Raw genomic sequence first — 14,103 nt, forward strand, 5'->3', positions numbered from 1 at the left:
GGGGCTGCTGCAAGAGCCTTTGCTGCAAGTACAAAAGGTGTTGAAGAGGAACCCAAGCTCTGACAGTGAGCTCTGACAGTGACTCAGCTTTGGGGTACAAGCCAGTCTTGTTGGATGACTGCCAGACCAGACTCCTCCCTGGCTGGACAACCAATGGCAGTGTGATTCAAGGAAGGGAGGGAGTCATACAGATTTATTTATTTATTTATTTGGGAGTCACGGCACCACAACCTTTGAGAATGCCTGCTTTACATGTATAAGAAAAAATAAACTTCCTGAGAAGCAGTATATTTTTCCAAAAAAACCATAGTAATGTCAGTATCCAGCACATTCCTGTTACTCAACTATAGTTAAATTGTAAGAATTTGGGCAAGTGATCCGAGCAGATGATGGATTACGAAAAAGATTATAATGCTTGGCAAGTGTGACAGAATAAAGGGAAGACAACAGATAAGGTGAAGCAGTTATTCCAATAACTACTTTGATCCCAATAGATAAGATGGGATCAAAGTAGTTATTGGTATGTCCTTGGAAAAGCTATGGGTGGATGTTAGAGAAAGGTTGGGATAGTGCCCATTTCTCCACGTATTTATCAGAGACTGAGCTCAACTCATATGGAACGAACTGCAAAGCCACAATTTGGATTGTAGAAGTTCTGTTTCACTATGCCTAAAAGACTTCCTCCTACAAACATTAGCATCTTGCTGCTCTTCCTAAAAGACTTTTACCTATATGCTAGCTTTTTTGTTAATATCACCAATTATTTTTGGAACACAAATACTGCTTAGCATGTCTATGTCTTGCCAATACTGCATTCAAGAGTACATATTTCAAAGGGCAATTTATATTTTTTCATAACAAGATTATATTTCAATCTGAGGAACTCATTAATAAAGTTTTAATCCACAGGAGGCTTATGTCTTATTTGGATTTGTTCAGCATCAGTTCATTTCTTTTCTTGGCATGCCCTCTCTGAACTTGCTGAGCACGAGACCCAAATCCCAGGGTTTGAAGTGACTCTGTTATGTACTTCTGACTTGGAGAGACACACAACACCACCAGCAACTTTGCATCACCACCTAAAAAGAATGAGGAAGACATGCATTTTTACTGATTTTATTTCAGGACATTCCACATGTGAACTGGTTGAATTGCCCAAATGCCAAAACCTGACCCCAGAAAGTTTGGGAGATAAATATAATATAAACATCTAATAAGGCAAGGTTTGGATCATTCCTAAGGAATGCAAAGATCAAGTTCTTAGGATCTAGTAATGGAAGCTTTACAACTGAATTTGCAAGTCTGTGTTTAAAGGGTGTAGTTCTGCAACAGCAAGGCAGCTGTAAAGACTATTTTATTAAAGCAGTATACCCTACATGAAGCCTATGTTAAAAGTATGAACAGAAAACCAAAGCAAATTGAAGTAAGAGAAGATATTCTAGGACACCAGAATAATAAATCACCAGATCGTGATGGCCTCCACCTGAGAGTTCTCCGAGAACTTAAGAGATGAAATTGCTGACCTCTTAGCAAAAATGTGTAAGGATCAGTGCCAGAAACTGAAGGGAAGCCACTGTGTAACCTGTTTTGAAAAAGGGACCAGGAGAAATCCAGGAAATTATAGAACAGTCAGCTTAACCTCAGTTTCAGGTATATTAGTAGAAATGTAATCAAACTAAAAATCACAAGCCTTGCTGAAGAAAAACCAGCATGACTCCTGCTTCATCAAGGTTTTTTAAAGTGTCAGTAGGCATGTGGATGGATGTTACCCTGTTGACATAATGTACTTGGATGTTTAAAAGCTACCAAAGATTTTCATTAAAAGCTCTTAAGTAAATTTAGTAGCCATGAGATAAGAGAATCTGTGCTTTTATGGATTGTTAACTGGTTAGAAATCAAAGCAAAGACTAGGAATAAGGGGGCAATTTTTTCAATGGAGGGAATAAGAAGTGGAGTCTCTGAAGTATCTCTGTTGAAACTAGTGGTTTTTAACTTGTTCATAAATGATCTTGACTCAGGCTAAGCAGTGAGCTGCTCAAGCATGCAAATAGTAACAAACAGTGGGGAAAACCAAAAGTGTTTGTGAGGAGCTCCAGAAGGATCTCTTTAAGTGGCTAAATCATCAACCAAATGGTAAATATAAAACAGCTAGAAAAGATTTAGAAGAGGGCAACCAAAATGATCAAAACATTCAAACACCCTCTGTATGAGAAACAGCTAGAACATTTGGAACTCTTTATCTAGAAAAAGGTTTGACTGACCTATATAAAATCACACACAGCATGGAGAAATTGGCCAGAGACATTTTCTCCTTTGACAAAAACCCTAGGACCAGGAACAGTCCAAAGAAGTTGCTTGGAAGATGTAGAACAGTACTTCTTTATACCATGCATAATCACCACAAGACATTGCGATGACCACTAACTTGGGAGATTGGATAAATTTATGGACAGATTGTCAAGAGCCATTCATCTAAAGAATTCAGTATTCCTCCTGACTGGTGGCAGCATGCCTCCATATACCAGCTGCAGGGGAGAACAGGAAAGGAGTATGTCTACATCTGTTTGCCAACAGCCCAGAAACATCTGTTTTGGCCACTGTGAGAAACACAGTGATGGGTTCAGCTGAGCCTTGGTCTGATCCAGAAGGGCTATTCTTTTATTCTGATAACCATCTCATTCTACAAAGAAGCAATAACTTTATATTCCTTGTTTTCATTCCCAGTTTCTCTGCAAGGTCCTCCTGTTATTTAATACGAGACGATACAATACAATACACAATGCATAATGAGAGTTTTCATGTGGACTGTACTTGGTTTATGTCTGTCACATGTTCAAATAATAGGAATCTTGCTAGGAAAATTTAAAAAATGAACACTTAGAAGATCTAGTATCTCTCCTTGCTTAAATAAGGATTTAGCATCTATCAATAAAGTCACCTATGCATCTTAAAGTTACACTTCTGTATCTATTATACATTTGAAGATCAGTATAGAAATACAACATAATTATATAATTATAATAAGTATATAAGTAAGTATAAGATCAGTATTTTATTGTAACGATCTATAATCACCTATGGCATCCTGTAGTAAATGTGTAAGTTTGCTATTTCGATATGGAATGTGGGAATGCTGTTCTGATATGGCTCCAAGTACATCTGCTAGAGCAGACAAGCTGCGATTAATGAAGGAGGTCTCTCTCAACAGTGACCCAGTTACACCAGACATACCTAGTACAATAATAATAATAAACACGTCTGAAAACAAAAGTAAAGTTTTTTTCTATGCTTTCATACTTTTAGTTCCTGCATATGCTACATTTTATTTTTGCTTGCTTAATGGACAAAAGATTTGAGAAGACTCTTGAGAATATTGTGGACAGCCAAGAAAACAAACATATGTGTCATCAAACAAAACAACCCAGAGTTCTCATTCGAGGCACAAATAACCAGGCTCAAACTATTTTACTTTGGACACATTATGAGAAGACCCAGCTCTCCACTGCTGGGAAAGGTGGAAGGAATGGATGGCCAGCAGCAAGGTGGATAGACTCAATTACAATAGTGATGAATGCACCACTGGAATAGCTGAACGACCAGGTTAGGGACAGATCATCATGGAGAAAATCTATGTGATCATTAGGAGTCCACAACGGCATGATGGCACATAATCAGTCAATGGACAAGAGACAAATACAGCTGAGGAAACCTTGTGGAAACATTTATTTACACTCTGGCATTACATGAGGTTAAAGAGGTAGACATATAATCCATAGCATCAGAATGGAGAAGCACTTTTAGGGCCATGTTAAAATCTGTGAGATGAGTTGCTGCAATGTTTCCCGGCCAGATGCCCTTTCTGTGGGACTGCAACTCCCAGAATTCCCAGATGTCAGTGACCACACTGCTTAGTATGTCCTAGCTGTGGTCTGGGAACTGTAGTCCCACCATATTTAAAGAGAATCAGATTGGTAAAAGGTTAATCTGAGTAATAGAAGATATATACTGTAAACTTACTCTACAGGATCCATGCAAAAGCTTACAAGTGCAACAATTTTCTCGCTATAGAATCCTCATTTTGGAATTGTTTTTGATTAAAAAGTGGGAGAGGAATTTTAATAAAGTCCACAAATATTTTAAAATATGCTTGAGATATATAGACGTAAATGTAAAGACAAAAATAACATCAACAATGAATAGGAGGCACTTTGCTAGTAAGATAATGCATTACTATTAAATTGAGAGGGATTATGCATGCCTAAAATAAGTAGCACAGATTTAATTTTTTTTTGCACAGAAGTCCAATTCTCACATTAATTTTTAAAGGCAGTATAAACTAAACTATTTCATTTGAATGTCCCAAGTGCTCCAAACTAGCATTTACCACATGAGGGAAACATTGACATGAATATTACTCTGATATAGTATACATGACATTCTCACAGTTCAATGATCAATTCAAATACAATATTTAGCTTGGAAGTTCAGCTATAGTAAAACTGATCTTATCACAGTCAAAATAGGACACACTTTGTGGTAGAGAAAATCATGCTAAGATTGCTCTCAGCGCTAGAGAAGTAAAATGTTTATTTTTCCTTTCCTTTATCTCTTCAGCAAAGTTTTTCTATAATCCTTATTAAGAGCATCATTGCAATCCTAAATCCATGGGGTTGGGACAGAACTCTCCTGAGCACAGCTGGACTTAATTCTGGATAAAGGTGTTTAGGGTTACTGTTAAACTATTTATTATGTAAAACGTTAATACAGGTGAATTGGTATTAATCCTTGCAGTTAATGATGCTAAGTAATACCTCCCCACCAAGATCTGGATTTTCATAGGAACAGGCCATCAAATGGTTCTCATCAGTGAATGATAGAAATATATAATATGGTTCAATTGCATTCTGGTATAAAAAACACACTTTAAAATCTTTTTAAAGTTCACTTTAAGAAAGTATTCTTAAAAACAGTGACCAGAAAAAAGAGCACTTGGCAGCCACATAAAGTGTTCTTTTATAATCTAGGTTCAGTTTTCAAAATGTTATTTCTGGAAGGTTACATTTGACTAAGTGGCTTTTATTGGTAAGGAAGCTTTTCCTTTAGGAAATGATCAGGATTTGGGGGTGGGGGGGAAACTGTGTTTTAAAAAAGGAACAAAGTATTTGGGGAGGGCAGAAGCCAAAGAAAACAAAATTGTTTACAAAATCCATTAACATTCCTCTTAGTATTATTTTCCATAAGGAGGCAAAAAAAGCTTTATTCACACTGATTAATCGATTGATCGATTATGTGCCATCAAGTTGTTTTCGACTCCTAGCAATCACACAGACAGATTTTCTCCCTGAGAATCTGTCCCTAACCTGGTCCTTCAGGTCTTCCAATGGTGCACCCATTGCCACTGTAACTGAGTCCATCCACCTTGCTGCTGGTTGTCCTCTTTCTCTTTCCCTCCATCTTTCCCAGCATTAGAGCCTTCTCCTGAGAGCTGGGTCTTCACAAATTAAGTCAATTTTAACAAATATGTGGCATATTTAAATTTCTGCGTAAAGAGCATAATATTAAAGTTCAAGCGCTCCTAATGGATTTAACATGGTAAATATATTAGCACTGCAGGATTGTTGGCAATAACATGAACGTAACTTCCCTGGCTGGGCATCATGGCTGAGAAATTAGAAAGCTAACTTATTGGGATGACTTGTTTATCTAAGGGGCTCCCTTGCCCTTTGCATCTCAAGATGAAGAGATAGGCCTATTGTATATATGAAAAGTGAACTCATTCCATAGGTGCCTATATTTATATAGCCAAACCAGGACCAGCTACCTGCCAAAAAGAGTATTAGCAGGGCTAGAAAAATGATGAGGTTTGCTAAAGTACAAACACTTTTCAGTCAACAAAATCACAAAAACAAAGCGAGATTCAATAGAGGTTGAGCACATTCAACAAACTCAGGATGCTGACTATCTGGGGGTGGGAAGAGGTAATGTGGAGGGACAGGTAGAATAAGGTTCCTTGGACTGGCAATAAGAAAGCTTCACATGGAGACTTCTGGTGGGAACATGGCAGTCTGAACAGCTGTGTCCGCGGGCTCTGCGAGCAGAACTGACAACGCAACTTTTTCAAGCTCAGGCAGGCTTTTCCTGAAGCTCAGGAGTGTTTTTCCGGAGGAAGGAAAACTCTCGGAATCACCCCATCTGTCCTCGGGAAGGCTCCTTACAGCCAGAAAATTGCAAACAGTGTTTGCAATCGACGGGTAAGAACAACCAGGAGGCTGGGGCATCATCATTTCCAAGCTGCGCTGTAACCTTAAAGGGATATTAAGACTGGCCACCCCATTTCTAAATCACCCAATTTATTATTTTTTTAAGAATGTGTACCCTAAGAGAGGCTTTCTACAGCAAGGAGAAACACGTTCTCTTGGTGCTTATCATTATTTTTGTGATTATTTCCTTTACAATTTTTTTTTAAGTTTTGGATTTTGCTTTCCATCCAAATATTAAGAAAGGTTGAGAGTATGTAATCATCTCCTTGTTATTACTTTTGTACTAAATTTGAATGTTTTAGCATTTTCCTACACGTTGAATCTGCTGTTTTGAAATTTCAGCTTTCAGCTTTCTGTTGCTATTTTCCTAGGGGAACTGCCTTTTATCATACTTTCACTTGTGTAATCACGTTTCAGAATTTTTCTATTATCTCCCAGTTTTGCTGGTTACGCTCCTAGGGGGCGCCATAATCTACTGAGTGAGACATGGAGGATATCAATTCGACTTTCTTGGATTTCCATCGAGACTTTAAACAGATTCTTTTTGATTCCTGTCAAGTTTTTTTATGCAAGGCATTCAGGACATTGTGGATAACATGAGGTTTAAAATGTGTCATCTGGTTGGGGATTTCGTGGAAGAAATTGAAGAGCTTAACAATGATAGAAATGTTTCTTCTAATAGAGTGATCGGGGCTTCTGTTGAAATGCTAGATGAAGATTGGATAGTCAAGCTGAAGAAATTAAAGGGACAAATCAAATTGCAAGCCATTAAGTGAAACTGATTTTTTGATGGAAAAGAAGGGGTTATTATGTATGGGCGACTTTCTGTTGAGAAGTCAGAGTTTTTAAGGGGTGAGTTGGGCTGTTTATTTATTTATTATTCAAATTTAATTACTGCCCATCTCCCCCAAAAGAGGGAGCTGTTTGATTTCTTTATGAAAAAAGCTCTGTGTGTATTGTGTGATACGTAAATGCTCTGGTTTATTTTGAAGTGGGATAAGGGCTTAAGAATATTTATCTGGATTGCTTCTAGGGCTGCTTTGACTTCATTCATCTTTAACGATTTGGATTAAGTTTAACAAGGTATAATACTAAATGCTTGGTTTTAGGCTTAATATGATTAAGATTATTATAATTGTTGTATTATTAATTATAATGGCAGGCAGTTTATATGCTTTTTAGTTTGATTTTTATTATAGTAGACAGAAAAGTATAGAATAGTAGTAGGAAGGAAATAACTAAATAAATGTTATCTTATTGGGGGGAAGTTGATTAGGAAATATATATATGTATATATATGTGTTTGTGTGTATATGTGTGTGTATCTATCTTTCTTTCTTTCTTTCTTTCTTTCTTTCTTTCTTTCTTTCTTTCTTTCTTTCTTTCATTATAAGGGATGGAGCAACTGTATTTAGTGATTTTTATAATGTGCCAATGGAATGATTTATAGAAATAATGTGATTTTGGTTTAATATAGAGTAAGGATTGATTATGGAAAATTTGTTGTATATCCTTGCTGTTAAAAGTCAGAAGTCACCTCTTCTTGTAATCTTAACAAAATGTTTTCTCTTGTGTTTTTCATACTTCTTTAGTTTTCTTTTTGTAGTTTTTTGTAGTTTTTATCTTTGTCTTAAATCTAATAAATTTCTTATTAAAAGAAAGAAAGAAAGCTTCACATGGCAATGAAAGTTTATTATACCAATTTATACCAACTGTCATGTAGTGTGGCACCAGCATACTATAGCTGACTAAATATTAATATTCAAAGGTCCGGAAATGTAATGTTCTTGGCCAACTCCCTTGCTTAGTTTTTAAAGGTAAAGCAATGGGTGCTTGTAAAGATGCCAAAAGATAGGTAGGGCAGATAGTTTGCTGGGTTCTAGCATTTGTGTACCACCAGCACAACTCAATTTTTAATAAGACAACAACAACAACAAATCAGTACACTCACTTTGAGGCTTTGTCAGAAAAAAGTTAGGAGGGCAGTTTGGAACTCTTTGACTTTTTTTCAGGAGAATAAGTATTTCATAAATTTTAAGCAACCAATGTGAGCATATTCTACAGCAGTAGCCGGCCACTGCCCTTTTTCTGCCTCCTGGCTTCCTCGTGAGGATGGTGCAAAAACTGGCTTCGAACTACTAAATAAAGGTGGTGACATTTTCAGTGGGTTTCTTACCAAAATAAGAAATAGGAGAAAAATGTCAAACTTCCAAGAGACTTAACAAAGTAGTTTAATGGAACTTCAACCTCAGAACAAATGCGGCGGGGGGGGGGTGCTTTTCCCACCCCTGATCCTTTCCTATCCACTGATACAAAAACAAATGTGGTTTGGGGCTGCTCAAACATTGCCAGCTCCCGTTCTCCAGACGGCTGAGCCTGACATCAAAAATCTAACTTGATAAGATTTTTGATGTGATCCTTGGAGCTTCTGTATGTTGCATGTACTGTGTCTTCTAAAGCTAAATGCAAACTGGCCCAGGTATAAGCCTGTATCTTCACAAGCATAGGACTGTTTTGTTCCAAAGACTGGCTTACCAACACATTCGCTGCCAGCTAAATCCACCAGCTGAAGTTTTGTTCTCATTCGCTTCAGCCTCCCCACTGATTCCCTGAAAAGCTGTGCTGGTGAAGAAGCTCTAGAAGAATAAGGAGAAGTGAAGAAATGTCCTTTACCCAGCTTTTGACTAGAACGGTCACCTGCCCAGGGAGGAGCTGGATAGTAAGAAAAAAAAATAGTTTATTTTGAACCTGCAAAATAAAACATACACGAGGGTTGGATTATTCCAAAACAATTGCTGAGCTAAGACTAAGAATGGATCCAGCTAATCCACTAGTTACCCAACCCATGCCTTGACCGCATCTTAACTTCTATAGCATAGGTCCAGAAGTTGCAGTTGGTGCAAAATGTTAGCAGCTAGACTAATAACGAAAGGCTAGACACAGGGATAATATGATGCCTGTCCAAAAAGGTATGAATGCTTGCCAATTGTTTACTGGGCACAATTGAATTTTAAAGCCCTAAATGGCTTAGGGTCTGACCATCTAAGGAATCTTCTCTCTCATTATGAACCTGCCCATTTGTTAATATCAGCAGCAGAGGCCCTCTTGAAGATAACTCAACTAACAGAGTTTAATAAATGTAGGCAAGGTCCTTCCGTTGCATTGTTATTGGGCTATGGAAAGTACTTCCTTAGGAGTTACATTTGGCCCCCGCTCTTTCAGTGCTTAGGAAATCTCAGAGGTGTCTATAGGGGCCTATGCTTTTAGCAGCATCATGCCATCACAGTGCAAGCTCCACCCTTTTGTAGGTGCATGTCATATCATGACATGCAGAAAAGGGACAGAGTACAGCTAGTCCTCATTTAACAACCACTCATTCAGCAACTGTTCAAAGTTACAATGGTGCTGAATGAGTGGTACTTACAACTGGTCCTTGTAGTTGTGGCTGTCGCAGCAACCCCACAGCCATGTGATTATGATTTGGGCGCTTGGTGACTGGCCCGCAATTACATCTCAGCAGCCCACAGTCACATGATCGTGATTTGCAAACTTCCCTGCTGGCTTCCCACAAGCAAAGTCAGTGGGGAAGCCAGCAGGAAGTTGGAAGTCACAATCACGTGAGGTCCTCACTTGATGACCCATGCAGTCCCTGCTTAATGACAGCAACTGGGACTGCTGGAACTGCCATCGCTAAGCAGCATAGTCACATGACTTCATGCTTAACAACTGCACCACTTAGCAACCGATGTTAGGTGAGGACTACCTATATAACATCACACATGATATTTTATTCTGTTCCTATTTTTCTGTATCTTAGAAGTATATCATACGCAAACGTCTTACCAAAATCATCCTCTGAGGCAGCCTTGATGGTTATTGTCAAAGTTATCACAAAGTGTGAACGAGATGAATCAGTGTGTACAAGGGTTGGGTGCTTGGCCCTCAGCTGTAACCCTTGCTTAACAAGCTCCAAGAATTCCACAGTATCTTCAACAGGTCTTACAAAAAATAGATATAGATATACAGTAGATATAGATATAGATATATAGATAGTAAATATTTTTTTAAAAAAGAAGTCAGAACATCTAGAATTATTTTCGGCAAAATATTCATGCGGGAAAACACAAGGATAGAGCTTGCATATACAATAATGCATTCATGGTGAATTGTGGAAGCCATTTTTTAATACTTCAATGAAACATTGTTAATAATATAACTGTTGATTTTTAACAAGCCATTTACTGTTGCTTTAATCAGTGCTGCAGGAAAGCTTCACCAGCCCTTTCAGTTTCAGAATGGTTAACAAAACTAGCATACTGCAATCTTAGTGAAATTAATGTATTTTTCAAGAAATGAAACAAGGGCTATGAAAAGAAAGTTCAGCTTGATCCAGGGCCAGTCAACTGCTGAAGAAAGAACCCATCACACTCCACACTGGTCCAAAGCATCCTGCCCAGATTTGTTCTTGATTTTGGAGCATGGATTGGGGAAAATGGAACTTACTCACTATTATCTAGCATAAAGAAAAGAAAACATAAATGCCTGCTGGTATCCAACTTTAAAAAAAAAATCAGAACAGGATAAAATTGCAAGAAAATTAGATGATTATGAGAGGACGACATGAGCCAATGTTCACAGAAATCAGTACAGTGGTGAACAGATTGCTTAATTGTAACTGTAGTTCTTTAAGTAATTATCAGTGCATTCACAGATGCTCCTGTATGTTGCCCATGTCAGGAACCATCTCAAACTGAGGATGTTTTGGTGGGAATCATCTCTTCAGCATGCATGTGCACTGAGGTTCCTATCTCTCTTCTCCATTTTTATATACTAACTGCTCTATATTTAAAAATCCCTTTGTATGTCTTTGTTTTTTGTTAAAGATCAAAAACAGTAGACACATCTTTTGCAACTTATCCCAAAGTTAAAGTAGAACTACTGGGTGGAATTTGCAAAGGAAGGAGGTTTTGGCTAAATGTGAAAACATATTTCTTAACAGAATAGCTGTTTAACAGTGGAAAGACTGATCAAAGAGAATTTGTAGCTCAGGGTTGAACTGTGGAGTCCTTGGTGCTCTCTGAGCCTTGTTGTTTTCTTGCAGACGTTTCATTTCCAGACTAGGCAACATCTTCAGTGCGAACAGGGAGAGGGCCTTGCTCTCTGTTTATATATATAGTGGCTTGCCCTGCTTGTGTTGGTGGGAATGTTGTTCTCTCCTTGGGAGTTCTTTGATTGGGCTGTTGTTTGTTGCTTGGTTGATTGACTTGATTAGTTCCTTGATTAGGGTATTGTGTACTGTTTGATTGTTCATCTGGTGTTAATCCTGGTGTTAAGCTTTGCATATCTGGGTGTTGATTGCTGGCAAGGAGGTGTTCTGGTCTTTTAATTTTTCTATTGTCTCTTTTGAATGGTATGTGAACGTTGTTTACCTCTATGTGCCTGCTGATAGCTGACTTGTCTGAGTGCCAAGCCACACCCTTCTCGCACTGAAGATGTTGCCTAGTCTGGCAATGAAATGTCTGCAAGAAAACAACAAGGCTCAGAGAGCACCAAGAACAGTGGAAAGACTGTTTCAGAAAGTCGGGATTCTTCCTTTGTTAACCATACCAAAATAAAGGTTGGAAGATTATCAGTCATGGGTGGTATCATTGCATCTTGCACCGCAGATCCTGAACAGGGGATCAGAGATGATTATCTCAATGATCCCTTCTCCTCTTGTCTCAGGTACAAAAATGCTTCTGACATGGCGGCTGAAGTGAAAGGAAACTTAATGCCTGTATGCATGGCTTCTGAGGAGAAAACAACCCAATTTTTCTCTCTTGACTAACCTGATGAAGCAGAATTAACAATTATGTTTTATTGCTTTGGATGGTATTTGGGGGAGAATACTGAGGATTTTCCATATATAAAAATTAATTACAGATGAAACATTATTCAAACTTCTTCCAGCATCTTCCAGCAAAATGGATACCTGCTCAACTTCATCAAAAAGTGCCTCACCACCCAACCCACTACAACCCAACCAACAGAAGCTATGAAAAGGATAACACTGCCATACATCAGAAACATCTCAGAAGCTACCAACAGACTGTTACGACTGCATGGCATCACCGTAGCACGTAAACCAACTAAAACTCTTCAAAACATATTAAGTAACCCAAAAGACCCAATTGCCCAAGAAGAAAAAACAGGAGTTATTTACAACATACAGTGCAAAGACTGTAACAGCCACTATGTAGGACAGACAGGCAGAAGACTAGCAGAGCGCATCCACAAACACCAACTAGCAGTCAGAAGACACGATGAGAACTCCTTAATCTCACAACACATGGACAGACTCAACCATAGTTTCAACTGGGAAACTGTGGGTATCCTAGACCAAGCCAAATCCAGAAATGCCAGAGAATTCCTGGAAGCCTGGCACTCAGACAAAGCAGCCATCAGCAGACACATAGAGGTAAACAACATTTACATACCATTCAAAAGAGACAATAGAAAAGCCAAAAGACCAGTACACCTCCTCGCCAGCAATCAACACCCAGATATGCAAAAATCAACACTAGGATCAACACCAGATGAACAATCAAACAGCACAATACACCCTAATCAAGGAACTATTAACTCAGTCAATCAACCAAGCAGCAAACAACAGCCCAATCAAAGAACTCCCAAGGAGAGAACAACACCCCCACCAACACAAGCAGGGCAAGCCATGGTATATAAACTGAGAGCAAGGCCCACTCCCTCTTCGCACTGAAGATGTTGCCTAGTCTGGCAATGAAACGTCTGCAAGAAAACAACAAGGCTCAGAGAGCACCAAGGACTCCATTATTCAAACTCCCAATAGCATATTTTAGACCCCAGAGAGTCAGAGCAGGCAGGCACCATGAATGTTTTACTTCCTTTGGATTGGATTTTCAGTTAAGCTTTTCTGTATAAATTTTGAATTTATTGATTCAATTTTTCTTAAATGTATGGAATTTAACACATACTGTATGTGTCTTGGGAACAAAAAATGTTTTGGAAAAAAGTTTGCTTTTCTTAGTGGATTTTCCCCCAAAACTATACTTTAAAAAGACTCCGCTACAAGCATCCTCCTGAACAACTGGGGTGGGTGGGGGTGGGGAGGGGGAGAGATCTCTTTCTCCTGTCAGTTTTATACCACATGACACAAATTCTAGCTTGCAGCCAGTTCTCCTTCATTGGAATTTCAGAGCACCAATGATAATTATGAATTATCTTGTAAACATCTGGGATTTTAAATATCTGTCATCAGTTCCCTGCGCAGGGCAAGAGGCTGGCTGTTTTGTTGAGAAGGAGGATGAGCAAATTGCAGGGGACTGCTTTAATTCAATCTCTCTGCAGTCCATTTGTTTTGTTATCTTTCCTCAAGTTACGCGGAAGGAAGGCGCCTTCTTTGCTCTGCAGATTTTCCTTACACGTTTAATTAATTCATTGTGCAGCAGGAGTTAGTCACTGCCAAACAGCAAACAAGACAGAGTCACTTTCAGCTAAACAACCAGCATAGAATAATGAAATGGTTTATAAGGGGAAAACAGGACTTTTAACAACTTGATGCTTGCACTGGGCTTTGCCTGGCATATTGATGGCCACTTTCCAAAAGTACAACTTTTGCCCACTGAAGTTGGGGTGAGAGTAAGGGAGGTTTTTAAGAGATGCAAGATATGCCTTAATCATCTACAGTGGTTTAAGGTAGTGTTTCTCAAACTTAGTAACGTTAAAATGTGTGGATTTCAACCCCCAGAATTCCCCAGCCAACATGCTGGCTGAGGAATTCTGGGGGTTGAAGTCAACACATCTTAAAGTTGCTGAGGTTGAGATC

General features: G+C 38.6%; 1 protein-coding gene across 1 annotated transcript in view; it reads right to left on the reverse strand.

The window, feature by feature from the left end:
* Positions 1 to 202: 202 nt before the first annotated feature.
* Positions 203 to 14,103, reverse strand: part of KIF25 (kinesin family member 25) — a 44,340-nt gene continuing 30,439 nt past the window's right edge. The window contains exons 12-15 of the mRNA XM_063307517.1: positions 10,104 to 10,258; positions 8,796 to 8,972; positions 3,076 to 3,231; positions 203 to 1,079 (exon numbers count right to left, since the gene is read on the reverse strand). Coding sequence (XP_063163587.1) covers positions 922 to 1,079; positions 3,076 to 3,231; positions 8,796 to 8,972; positions 10,104 to 10,258 — 646 coding nt within the window. The 3' untranslated portion in view covers positions 203 to 921. The remainder of the gene's footprint in view (positions 1,080 to 3,075; positions 3,232 to 8,795; positions 8,973 to 10,103; positions 10,259 to 14,103) is intronic.

This window comes from Candoia aspera, chromosome 1 (genome assembly GCF_035149785.1).
Source record: "Candoia aspera isolate rCanAsp1 chromosome 1, rCanAsp1.hap2, whole genome shotgun sequence".
Taxonomy (NCBI): domain Eukaryota; kingdom Metazoa; phylum Chordata; class Lepidosauria; order Squamata; family Boidae; genus Candoia; species Candoia aspera.